Genomic DNA, 13,125 nt, shown 5'->3' with positions numbered 1-13,125 from the left:
AATTGACCAGAGTTTGCAACTTAACTCGGGCCTTCCCTCTTCTTATTTTTGTTGGTGGCTGAGCTACTGGGAAATTCCAGTGACACAAATAAACAGAAACACTCCAACTGTGCCCACGCCATGCTAATCACACAGGACTGACTGGCTGTGTAGTGTTTTATTGCTCAGAGAAAAGGAAATGAAGCTGTTCATACAAGCTGGTGCTTTCAGCGGGAGCTTCTTGTTAGTCACAAAAAGCTGTTGGCTGCCATCCTTAAAGAAATACACTTAGTTTTTGCTACATGATTTGTGAACTTGGAAAAAATGAATTTCAAATGTCAACATTATTTTACATAGTTAAGTACTGAGCTTTATTCCTGAAGAGCAGGAAGAAGGGTAATATGAATGATTAAGTCAGCAATACCACAAGGGGCTGTTAGTGGAAAGTAGTGGACGTGGTGGAGGCGGCGGGGAAGCACCAACATGAGAATGGATGGGGACAGCATGGAGTGTGTTATCATTCAGCTATATTGAGTTATTCAATTTTTCAGCTATCATCCAATTACCAAAGAGAGGCTGCTTTTAATTCCTTATCCATTTTGAAAGTGTGTCTTTAATGGATATGAAAGGAAACATATAAGCTTCACTGATTTTCAGCTTTAAGGGAAATTAGGTCCTGTTTTAGAAGTTTTACCAGTTGTTTCTACAGGCAATGGAGAAAATGTTTGAATGAAGTTAACTGCTGAGAACATGGTAATGTCACTGCGAGGCCTGAAACGTGAGCAGTCAGAGGATCAGACAGGTTTTAAATCGGCCTCCAAGAGAAAACATAGGAAAATGGTATTATGAAAGTAACCTAAACAGTCTACAGACCCACTTCCTGCTTCACTTTTGATTCACTACACGTACCATAGCGATATTTCAGTTGCGCTTGTGTACAGTTTCTTCCAAATGGTTTAAATAATCTGGTTAAACTTGTTTTCAACCTCACTGAACATCTTACTGCTTGTGTTTCTTCATCATGGTGTGATGTAATTGTGTTATCAGATCTCTGCCTTTACCACATCACAAATACCTGACATTGACAGACAGTTAGACGGATGAAGTGGAAATTTTAGTTATTTCATGCAAAATTATCTTACAGACTGAGTCTACAAGCAGACTGTCTTTCAGTCTGTGTTGCGGTTGGTCACAAATCAGTTCAGCTGGTTGCAACCTCATTGCTTGATGCCACTAAATCCTACACACTGGACCTGTAAGTAATTAATGGGTCATCTTCCTGACTGCCTTGTGTGTTACAACCACTTTAGAAAGACTGACACTGTTCATTAAATCTGACCAAAATAAACTGAGATCTCAGCCTCACAGTCAGAAAAGCTGTCTCTGTCAATCCCTAACAGTTTCTTTTGTTTTGTTGCAGAAACCTGTTAGACATGGACACCTTCTCTAAGTCAGATCCAGGTAACTGTTTCCATTTTCTCATTCATTCTTTCAATCAAATTCAACTTTCTTGTTTGTAATTTCAGCTCTGAAGGGATTTCACATCCCTGATGCCATTTCCTCAGTGCAACAAAATGCTCTAACTGAATGTGTTCAATTTCTTGCACATTATTAAATCACTACTTTGCGCACCTTATCAGGGCACAGCAAGCATCAGTGAGCACTGACACAATGAGTGTCTCCCAGAGCATTAGAAGGCACAATACAGCAGCCCATTGAATGAAAAGCTACATCCCAGGGGTCAGCTGGCAGACTTTGAATCAAGTTTGTTTCCAATTAGAGCAAATAGTCACTGGAGGATTATTGACATTAGTGATTGGTTCTTTCTCTCTCTCTCTCTCACTCACACTCACTCACACACACACACACACACACACATACACATACTTCACACACTCCACACATAATATACTTATAATATACATCTGACATTTTTCAAGGCCTGATTGCTTATGACTAATCTTAAAATCTGGTTAGTATTTGTTTATATTCAGGCACAAAATGATTGTTTAGGTTTAGGGAAACATAATGGTTTGAATGAAAATCAGTACTGTGTGGAGGTTAGGGGACCTTTTTCGTAGTCACAATAGCAAACTCATGCTTAAATTTGTGGAGCAGTCTATTGTGATCCTGCACAAAACTATGCATACAGCGGTCTCCCATGTTACAGCCTTGTTTTGTTGAACCATCCGTCCACCCCACCTTCCACCCTGTGTTGACTTCTTCTTAATAATTTTTTCTTCCTTCTCGATCTTTTCATTCATTTAAGAAGTGCACAAAGTTGTGCTCTGTGTTTCTTTTTTTTCAAAGTTCACTCTATGCAAGCCCTGCCGTTGTGTTTGAATTAATCTGTATTGTGCTTGTCCAGTCAGTTAGATATTACAGAGTGAGTGAAGAAGATATATTTGGGATTAATAAAAAAAAATATATCATTATAAAGTCATAAAGTCTGCCCAGCTTTAGTGTGTCTTTCCATGGTCTCCAGAGCAGTTCCGGCTGCAAGTACTCATCCAACAGATTTTACAGTCAGATGATGTCTTTCACCTGAAATTGCTTTTTTGGTAGGTCCTGACCACTGCAGACCAGGATCATCCCACAAGAGCTGCAGTGTGGGACATGCTCTGACCCAGTCTCTAGCCATCACAGTTTGGCCCCTGTCAAAGTCCCTCCCTTACACCCATTTTTCTGCTTTGAATCCATCAACTTCAAGGACAAAATGTTCACTTGCTGCTTAAGATATCCCACCCATTGCCAGGTGCCATTATAGTGAGATAATCAGTATAATTTACCTATCAGTGGTAACAATGTTAAGGCTTATCAGTGGTATGTTATTTTGCCAGGGCCCAATTTACCAGAATCTCTACAGAGAGCAAAGTTTGTCTGGCTCATAGACAGAGTGGCAGCAATTTTGACAAGACACAAGCTGAAAATTCACCAGGATTTTCTTTTAATACACTGAGACATGCTTGTATGGAATGAATATTAAAAATGCAAACAAACATTGCTTTGTGAATGCCACATAGACAAGCAGCTACAGAAATAGTTTGTAAAAGGAATGTTCAAAGTGTGTATATGAAATGTACAGAGCTAGGTCTTCTTGTGCTTATTGTGCCCTATTTGCCTGAGGTGTGTGTATGTGTGTTTGTGTCTTTGTCATTAGTCAGTCCATGCATACATGTGCAGTTGTTGTTCAGATGTTTGAGTTCGTGCTACGTGTAAGTGCTGTTGGGTTGTGCATTCCACCGTGATGCGTTTCTTTGTAGCACAGAAGAAGGCGCCTCAGATCTCAGTGTCAAAACACTCACAGCACTATCACTAAAAGAAAAGAAATTCCCTTTGAACATTAGTCGTACAATACAACCCGACACAACCCATGTGAGCTTGTGCTACTTTTTGCTCGACGCAACAAAAAGCCAAGTCAAAACAAATCGAGTGTGAAGTAGGCGCTGTTTAACTTTAAATCCCCTTAGGAAGAGGTGGATTGTTCGTTATTTTGTACCAGGATTTGCAGAGCGAAATTTGTTTGATAGTTTCATGGCACAAAAGCCTTCTTTTAAAGCTATGACACAAGACTCTTTAAGAGTTTAGGGAACTGGATGAAGAGGTGAAAGTGGATGAATAAGACCTTTTCAGACATTTAGTGATCTGAGGGAGAGAGGAAGAAATGCATGCATGGAAATCATAGTGTTAATGTTAAGTAGCATTACAGCAAAAGACTGCAAATAACAGACATTAACCAAGTTAACCAGTAAGAACTTAACATTAATACAAGTCATATATGATATACTTTACATAACTGTAATCCACAAAGCATGCTGTAGTGTTAAAATATTTGAATTGTGTTTTCTCTTCAGTTGGGCCATGCATCACTACTCAAGTCAGTTTTATTTATAAAGCCCAGTAAAACAAATCATAAATTTGCTTCAAAAGATTTTACAGTGTTCAGCATACACACACAGACACTACATACTGTATCTATCTAGCATATCTGTCAGCTGACTAAGAACGTCTGTGCTGTGAAACGCACCTGGTTTAGTTAACTGGGCGTGCATGGAGCAGGAAGTGATGGTAGGACCCCCAGGAGCAGTGTTACGATGAGAACCATTAATTTAAGTACCATTGGATATGGTTTAACACCTGCAACCTCAAACTGCCTGAGAAGTGGACATGGCGCTTCTAAAATAAGATAAACAATTAAGGCCTCTTGCTTTTTTTTGACACTTTAGTTTGCAGCTTTTAAAACCAACTGTTTGATGTAACATCTCACTAGATTTCACACTTGTGAAAAGTGAGAAGTGTGGTGTTTATGTGTGTCCATACAGTGCCTTAATCTCACAGCCCCAATGCAATGGATTTTTGTGATAGAAGCCTAATTATCTAATGTCAATCTGTGGATTTGGATCTGGTTCATGGACCCCAGAGACAACAGAGAGAGAGAACAATTTCTTCTTGTGTAACCATCCGTAATTATGATAAAACTGCCACAAAGCCAAAAGCCTCAAATAAACTTTGTGATTTTGAAATGTTGCAAGAGAAAAGATAGATGCTGATTGCAAGGAGCTTTAGCAAATATTTCTCAGTCATTTCAGGTGGTTTTATGGAATTAAATACAAAGGCAGGCAGAAAGAAGATTTTCTACTGTGGCTATGAGGCAGGATTAAGGATATCTTATAATGCCCTGATGTTCATTCATGAACTGAGATGCAGTAGCCATTAAATAAAAGATTCTGACAATTATCTGATTTATCTCCTGCCTCTTAGCTTGGTCCCAAGATTAACATCATCTTTGTGCATCATTATATAGGTGTTATTACTTTACAAGAGTCTTATCCCCAGACAGAAATGTGCGGGATTATGTATAACTATGTTCTACATTTACTAATCGGATATAAAATAAGGATTTTAATATGGAATGCTGGTACCGATTGCAACTGAATGATCAGGAGGAGGTTTAGCTGCAGAATTTGTGCAGAATATGCTTTTGGGTTTACTTACAATTGGGCCGGTACAGCAGGATAAAACACACACACTCTCCTGCACAATGTCAGTCAAGGGATCCTTTACCGCCACATCCCATAGATTACTCTTTCTTCCTGTACTGGGCGGAGGTGGAGAGCCATGATTGAGGGTAATGATCGTGTCAGAGGGGTCCTGAGCTTCAAACCGTTCCTCCCCACCGGGAGAAAGAGGGAAGCTGAACTCGCTGTGGCCACAATGCCCCCTCAGTTCTTTCATGTCTCTGGTCAGACCTCTATATGTGACCCAGGTGTCCGGCCCCAACAGGACGGGGTCGATACGTACTGGTAATGTCACGCAGCATTGGCAGCTACTGATAAATGACTGAACCAGGTCAACAGGTAGATCCTTGTCTGCAGATGGAGTCAATAAATGGTCATATTTTGTATTGATTCTTCACAGATTGACTGACTATTAATTGACTGTGTGTTAGAGGTCACAGACTGTGTGATTATTGGCAAATGTACAACTGGTTACTCATTCATAATTTAGTCCTCAGTTATATTACCCTGCCAAAACTGGCAGAGTTAAAGGTTGTCTCTGTTTGTTTTAATAAAGAATACGACTTTAAGTTCACATTATAAATGTGTAGAATCCGTTAGCACAAATATACACTATACCCATTATCATCATGTAATTAAATACACATTTGGCCCATCAATCATTCAGTGTCTTACACTTAACGGTGGTAATTATATACTAATTAGAGTGTACTATCAATTTGTGCTATGAAAAATAACTTCACTTAAGTGAACAGCTGTTTAATTAGTCTTACCTTAAAGCTGCACTCATCAAAATTTGAATTTTAGATTAACAATAGATCAAATGACCGTGATTAATGTGAAAGGGGTCATTTGTAGTGACAAGCCAACAGAGAATTACCATCTGACTGCAGTTCCTCTCAGCTTAATGGAACATTTAGCATCTTCAGCGCATTGGCCAGCGACGTTCAAATATATCCAGCTCCCGCCGCAGCATGAACATGAAGGACGGATGTGATGGAAGTTAAACTTCTAAATATGATTCATGGGCTGGCTAAGTTGCCAAAGAGACTCAGAACAGCATTTTGATGTTCCTAAACATTGTATGAGAGGCTTATACACTGACCAGCCACAACATTAATACCACTCACAGGTGAAGTGAATGACATTTATCATCTGTTTACAATGCAGTGTTCTGTGGGGAAACTTTGCGTTCTGACAATCATGTGGATGTTCTTTAACACACGCCACCCACCCAAACCTTGCAGACTAAATCAACAATTGTTTATGCATATCAGTATTTAGTAGTACAGCACATATTTTTTACTAGTTTGGCTAGCACAATTCATAGTTTATCCTCATTATTTCTGTCTAATACTTGCTAATATTTTTTAGTTATTTTATTTTGTTTTCCTAAGCCACCTTTTTGTTTGCATTGTTATTTTTACTGCAAGTCATATGTTGTTGTGGATCACTACTAGTGTATCATTATTTGTTTGCCTCATACTTGCTAAAATTACTACCTTAATTTTTTCATCTTATTTGTTTATTTATTTTTTAATCAGCTAAGGTCTACCATCTTCCTTGGCCACCATAGCATCACGTAGATGTGGACATGTTTGTGATGCAAGTTGCGAGAGATGGAAAACTGTGATTGGTCAATTAGTCCCTTGTGTAATCTGCAACATCTCTCCATCAGGTCAAGACAAAAATATCTCTCTGATCTGACCATCTTGAAAGGAAAAAGTATAGTAAAGTCAGATTTCAGCAGTACTGAAATAAAAATCTTAAATCTGCATATTTCTGAAACTCATATGAAAATGTCAAGTCAGCTGCCCCCACAACAGTTTCCACATTAACTGAAAATTACATCACTTGCTAAGAAAACAGCTAACATGATGTCAGACCGAATAATGAAGTGAAATGGCAATTTAGTCTGGTTTTCAGGCCGGCTCTCTGTGACTTTGTATTCAAATCAGCTTGAATGGCAGCCTTTTCTTGTAGGACTGTCTTTATTTTAATAGAGGTCACATGCAAATGTGAATATTCCTCCCAGAGTGCTGCAGCTCAGCAGCATATATATAAATCAGCTGGGATTTACTATCAGCTCAACACTGTGGAGCTTTTGTGTTGCGGTCTGATAACTTAGATACAATTTCCTGAGGATGGGGTTCACAGGCAGAATTGCTGATGCACTTTAGCACTCCTTGTGGATCAAGCGGTGCCTTCCCTCCTTTACAAACATGGATGATGATGAAATGACTGGCTCTCTGATAGTGAGCCAGAGGATACCATGATGGTTGACCAGGCCATCTTTCTCTGAGAAAAGTGTGAAACCGTTCCTGCAGCGAGATGATGCCTGTGTTTACAGTCTATGCCGGCTGAGTGCAGCTGGACCTTCATCTCAGTGAAAATGCCTGTGAGATTAGATTTTTGATTTCAGCTATCATCAACTCACATCTTTTAGGCAGACAGCGCTGACCAGGCAAAGCTCCCTGTGATGGGTTCTTCCTCACATCGATAATCCATCACACACATTTTTACTTCCGCACTAAAAAGGCCCAAACTACTGTAATTGACTCCTGCTTTGAAGTTTATCACAGAAATATAAAATCTCATTTTTTCAGAGCAATCCTTCAGGAGTTTTTGTTTCCCAGTTTCTATCCCCAAATTAGCTGACCTCCTTGACCTTTTATGTACAAATAACTGCATCTAATTAAACACTCAAAACAGCAGAGCGGAATTTTTCCCACTGGAGTACAAAACTAGTCACTAGAGCAGTCCAGCTTTTTCTGCCATTTGCTTATTTATAAAGTAGCCTACAATGGGCTGGCTTACAGAAGAAATTTTGACTTGTCACAGCGGGAAGAATACGGCTGGACTTAGTGTTGATGGCTCATTTCCATTAAGTGTCCCAGCAACTGAACCAGTTCACACAATAACAAGACCTCCTTTAAATCCAGCAATCAGTAACACAACTGTGGATTTTCTGCCATGACATGATCAGAATGTCTCTGTGTAAACAGTCCATTATTGACTCAGAGCAAACCTGTTTATTTCCACTTTTCTCCAAATCTGACATGGCCACACCCACCTGCACTGTAGTCCTTGTCAGGTCCTACTTTTTGCTGTTGAGGACGCAGACAGTTGTGTTTCCTCCACACATCAAGTCCACTTCTTTTCACATACTGGAGAGGAGCCTCAGAGAAGGGTTCACTATTCAACCAGAACGTTGACAGCACTAAAAAAACCCCCAACATGGATCTCACAGAAATACACACAAACACACACATACACGCACACACAGTGTAAATGGAATGCTGTAGGAAGAAGTGCTATAAAGAACATACATAGTAAAAGTGTTTTTGATTATGATGGATGGATGGATGCTTGTTCTTGCCATATTCTCACATGCAAGCACAGACTAACACAAACACACACACATGCGCTAATGGCATCAGTTAGCCAACCGTCCCTAAACCTTCGGCCTCTTGCCACTTCCTCTCTGTCTTGATATTTATTAATTTAGTTGACCCTGTTTTTTCCCCTTCTTCCTTTACTGTTGTTTTTTTTTCCTTTGAAGAGGAGAGCAGAGTGAATCAGGGTGTACGAGTCCCAGTGGTGGCTGGGTCGTTGTGGTCGACTGGCCTCTTGTATCACTGAAGCAGAAACACGAGGCTTTCTTTACACTCACCATGCTTTGATGTGATGGAGAGAGGGAGGAAGAGGAGGAAAGAGAGGAGGATTGGAAAGGGCAGAGGCAGTGGAAGAAGAGGATGAGTGGGGTTTAGGAGAGGATGGGTGGAGAGAAGAGGAGGAGGAGAAAGAAGACAGAAGAGGAAAAGAGACAGAAGAGGAGAGAATAAAGAGAAGTGGAGAAGAAAGGAGCAGAAAGGGGAGAGAATGAATGAGAAGTAGGTTAGGAGGAGTGAAAGAAGAGAAAGTGAAGGAGTATATGAATAGAAGAGAGGGGAGTGGGGGTGGAAAGAAGAGGAGGAGATGGCTGAGAAGAGGGGGTAGTGAGGAGCAGGAAAGGAAGGAGTGGAGATGGAGAGGAGTGGAAAGCAAGAAGCAATGGAGGGGTACAAAGAGAGGAGAAAAAGTTGGAGCCTAGTGTACAGGAGGAGTTAGGAGCTAAAATAAACTTCACAGAACCAAAATCACTTCATGTTGTTTCTTATTCATCATTTTCTGTTGCATGTCAGTGTGTGCTCAATCTGCTCCCAGACAGATCTGAAAATAGATTCACATTGTACCAACTATTCACTCCTCAAACTCAAATTTTAGCCTAGGAGCAGCAGGAGGGGGAAGAGGAGCAGTGTTTAATGGAAGTGATGCACTACTTTTAACCTTGAAGAGGCCCGAAGAGCCCCAGAGTGTTTGGACATCCAACTGAGCTGTTAGCTGAAACACAGCGGCTTGATGCTGAAAGATCGTGTGTGTGTGAGTGTGTGGGGTTGTGTGGTGCCCACATCCTGCTCTTGCATGCTTTATGGCCTCTTTCTCTTTTTTTTTTTAAAAAAAGTGGCATTTCTTGTTTTGTGTGTCTCCATCTAAGATATCATCCTTGTGGCGTTTCTGCACTGCCAGAAAATAAAATGACCTGTCAGTCAGTCAGTATGCATGTTCTAATGATGTGACTGAATGATGACAACATAATGTGCTTATTTACAAGAAAACTCGACAGGCTTTTGTTCAGTGGCACTTAATGCATCTTTCTTTACATCAAGAGATGAATTTGTCTTCAGTAAACGACTCAACCTGAAGAGTTTTGTTATATCTTCTGTTTTTTTTTCCTGCTGTGGTGACAGTAGTTCTCTGTACTTCATGTACTCCATGGATTTATTTCATTTATTGGGTTTTCCTTGAATACATTCCGTTATTGTTGTTTGTTGTTCTACAGCAAGTTTCCTCAAAGGCACGAAGTTTGTTTTTTTGTTTCACTCTTTCACTTTTCATGGGATACATTTTATTTATTTTACAAAATATAATTGAACATTTAAAAATATTTATGTTTTATGATTTGCTTATTTTATAGTTATTCTAGCTTTTTGTCAGTCATTTTCAATATTATAGGAAAAATACAAGAGGGGTGTCTGAGAATATCAAAGGAAGGACACTTTTACGAGCAGTTTGCTTGCTGAACTACAGTGCTGCATCTGTGACTACCTGCATTCATATTGCATGATTCTGAGATTTTTATTTGGCTTAAAATTTACAAAGTGTGAAAATAACCCTAAAACATGTATGTATTTGTTTCTTTTGTCAGTGGTGGTGTTATATGTACAAGGCCTGGGGACCAAGGAGTGGAGAGAGGTGAGTGAGTCTTTAAAACTTAAGTCCAGTTGTTTTTGAATTAACTGATTCAATCCATCAGTTTATTAAGACTGAAGTGGTAACTGGGCTTATCAGAATGTTTTTGTTGTTTTTTTTCTGAAAGTTCTTTTTCAAACCCATAAATCATAAGAAGAATGACAATTTGCCAAAGACTTGATTATATATGACTAAATTCCATCAACAGTGAGCACAATTGCCTGTTTTACGTCTACAAGATCTTAAGGTAATGTGATTAGTAGTGGTACTGTCAGTTGCAGTACTGACCCTGTATCAGTGCTGGCTCAGAAGAATTTGTGTAATGTAGACAAACCCACAGGATTACCTCCAATTCTGCAATGTTCCTCAGCTGTAGTGTTTTTCAGCACACAGTTTTAGTTTATACATCCCACTGTTACACCTGGTACTCCACAAAAGCATTGGGTTTCAAACAAACACGGTTCACTCGCAAAAGGGGTTCAGTACATGATAGTCACTCCACACGGCAAACAAATCCAAAGGGCAAGGCAAAGGAGAAGAAACAAACAAAAAGGCAATAATCCAAAACCTGGGAAAGCAGATCACTAGGAGACCGTAAGACAACTGTAAAGTCATTATGTCAGACACATGTGAAGTTGGCTTTTAACTTTAACTGAGACTCATATTCATCATTTTTACCATTGTGAAAATTGATTCCATTCAAAAGTAATTTTACTGTCATGTTCGAACTGTTCACTGGGAAAACTCCTTATGCTTTGCACATCAATATGTTTAATGTGTTAACTTATCACACAAAAGCACTGCTTCAACAGGGTGAATTAACAGTCAAAATGACCTCATGTACAGTGCAGTCACAGTAGTACACGTGACTCTAGTGAGAAATGCATTGTGTGTTTGGTTTCGGTGTTGATTTTAAATGAGCAAACTGTTCTCTTAAATCCTTTTGGAGTTTGATTGGGCGTGTACTGATGAATCAGAGAAGCAGAAAGACACTGAAGGCACTGATAAAACAATCAGTCATAAACAAAGGGAAAAAAAGATCTTGCAAAAAAAAGGCAGAGGTTGAAAATAACAGCAGTCCCTTAAAGACATTTGTTATTCTGGCCACATTTGTGACAACTCAATCAGCATGTAAAAATGGCCTGTGCATTCCTCCATTAAGTTCAGAACTTAAGACTCTCAGCAGGCATTCCATGCCTGTCACAGTCACACAGATCACAATGTTTTATAGCAAACAGACTCTAATAAAAAAATAAGCCCTTGAAGCCAAATGTAAGAATTCAAAAAAATGAAAAATTATTTGAAATATTTAAAAAATTTTGGAAGTTAGCTCTGGAATGCCGTGGATGTGTGAACACGTCTGTCTGTCTCTTTCTCTCTCTGTCTATGTCTCACTGTCTCTCACTTTGTGTTTTAGAGTAATTTGTGCTCTCTGCTATCAAAGAAACTCAGTCTCACCTCGGTGGGGATCCAAACACATGCACAAAGATCTCAGTGAGCCTCAGTCAGTCTCACAGGGAGCGTGGTATACACTCACATTCACACACTCATAGACAGACACACTCACAGACATCACTGTAAAGTAGAGCTCGATGCACCCGTACAGCAGTACGCATCAGGTAAAAAGCACTGCCAGCATCACAAACAAACAGCAGTGGAACAGTTTTCTGTCTGTGTGAAGCAGCTCATATTTGCCTTCTACAGATGAGAAGTCAGTGAAAACCAATGATAACCGATGATAATATGATCATTGTTGATCAAGGAGAAACTGGGAAGTACTGGCTTGGAAAATCAATCAATTCTTTGAGTGCTTATCCTTATCTTTCTTATTTTTACTCTCTTTGCACAGTAAAATGAAAGACAATTCTAATAGACAGAGTAAGAACATAATGGAAAATGAATCCACCACTGAAACTCTCAATCTTCAAAAGTAAACTAAATGTCATTTTAAATGTAAATGTCATTTAACGGCACAGTGAGTAGGATTTGTTGTGTGCAGTTTGTAAACACAACATTCAGCGTCGCCCCCCCCCCGACAGCCCTGTGTACCAGCAGCACCAACACCCTTTGTGCTCTTATTGGCTGGGAGGTTACACATTCACTGCCCAGAGGCTGACATCATGTGTCATTATTTGAGCTCTATCTTTTGTTCCTTTCGGAGGAATGCATTTTGTCTTATTCTTAAAGCTTATAGGTGCTTATGGTGGACAGTTGTTGTTAGTGCCTCTTTCAAATCTTATGAAGTACTTTAAGTCAGAACAAAATGACATTTAGTCACTGACTGACTCTGTACAGTATATATGTTTGTTACAGAGATTACAGCATCTTTAATTAATTAAGCCTCTTTTACTAGATATGATTTTGTTGATGTTTTTTTTAAAAAACACATTTTCTAGTTAGTATTCCTTATCACTCACTTTTAGTCTAGATCACAGGGTTTACTAGCTTGACTGACAGAGTAAGACTAAAATGGATTTCTGCCGTGCTCACAGAGAAGGTACACCTTTTTAAACTTCAGAGTGGTTTGCTGAGAAAATATTAAGTTGCTTGCAGCGATAGCGCAGTAATCCTATCACAGATTTAGAAACTGTGCAGGATAAACTCCCAAGCCTCCATCTAAGCAAAGACATCACAGTTGGAAAATAACATAAAATGTTTCTCCCTTCAGTGAGAAGATAAAAGTTTATCTGGGAGCATCCTAAACTTTATTTTCCTCACTGCTTCTCTATCTCAGCAGCGAGCCAAAACCTTTCTCCTCGTGCCGTGGAATTTCCGGGGAATTATGTTGTTGATTACAGCAGTAACAGAGGCACATGGTTTGGCTGTGAATGTATTT

General features: G+C 39.4%; 1 protein-coding gene across 1 annotated transcript in view; it reads left to right on the top strand.

Annotated features, from left to right (window-relative positions):
* Window positions 1-13,125, top strand: part of LOC124055261 (copine-9-like) — a 135,330-nt gene that overhangs the window by 16,268 nt on the left and 105,937 nt on the right. Inside the window, exons 2-3 of the mRNA XM_046381908.1 lie at window positions 1,400-1,440; window positions 10,246-10,292. Coding sequence (XP_046237864.1) covers window positions 1,400-1,440; window positions 10,246-10,292 — 88 coding nt within the window. The remainder of the gene's footprint in view (window positions 1-1,399; window positions 1,441-10,245; window positions 10,293-13,125) is intronic.

The sequence above is a fragment of the Scatophagus argus genome, chromosome 3 (assembly GCF_020382885.2).
Source record: "Scatophagus argus isolate fScaArg1 chromosome 3, fScaArg1.pri, whole genome shotgun sequence".
In the NCBI taxonomy this organism is placed as follows: domain Eukaryota; kingdom Metazoa; phylum Chordata; class Actinopteri; family Scatophagidae; genus Scatophagus; species Scatophagus argus.
The sequence above is the reverse complement of the archived record's forward strand: the minus strand, read 5'-3'. Positions and strand labels throughout refer to the sequence as shown.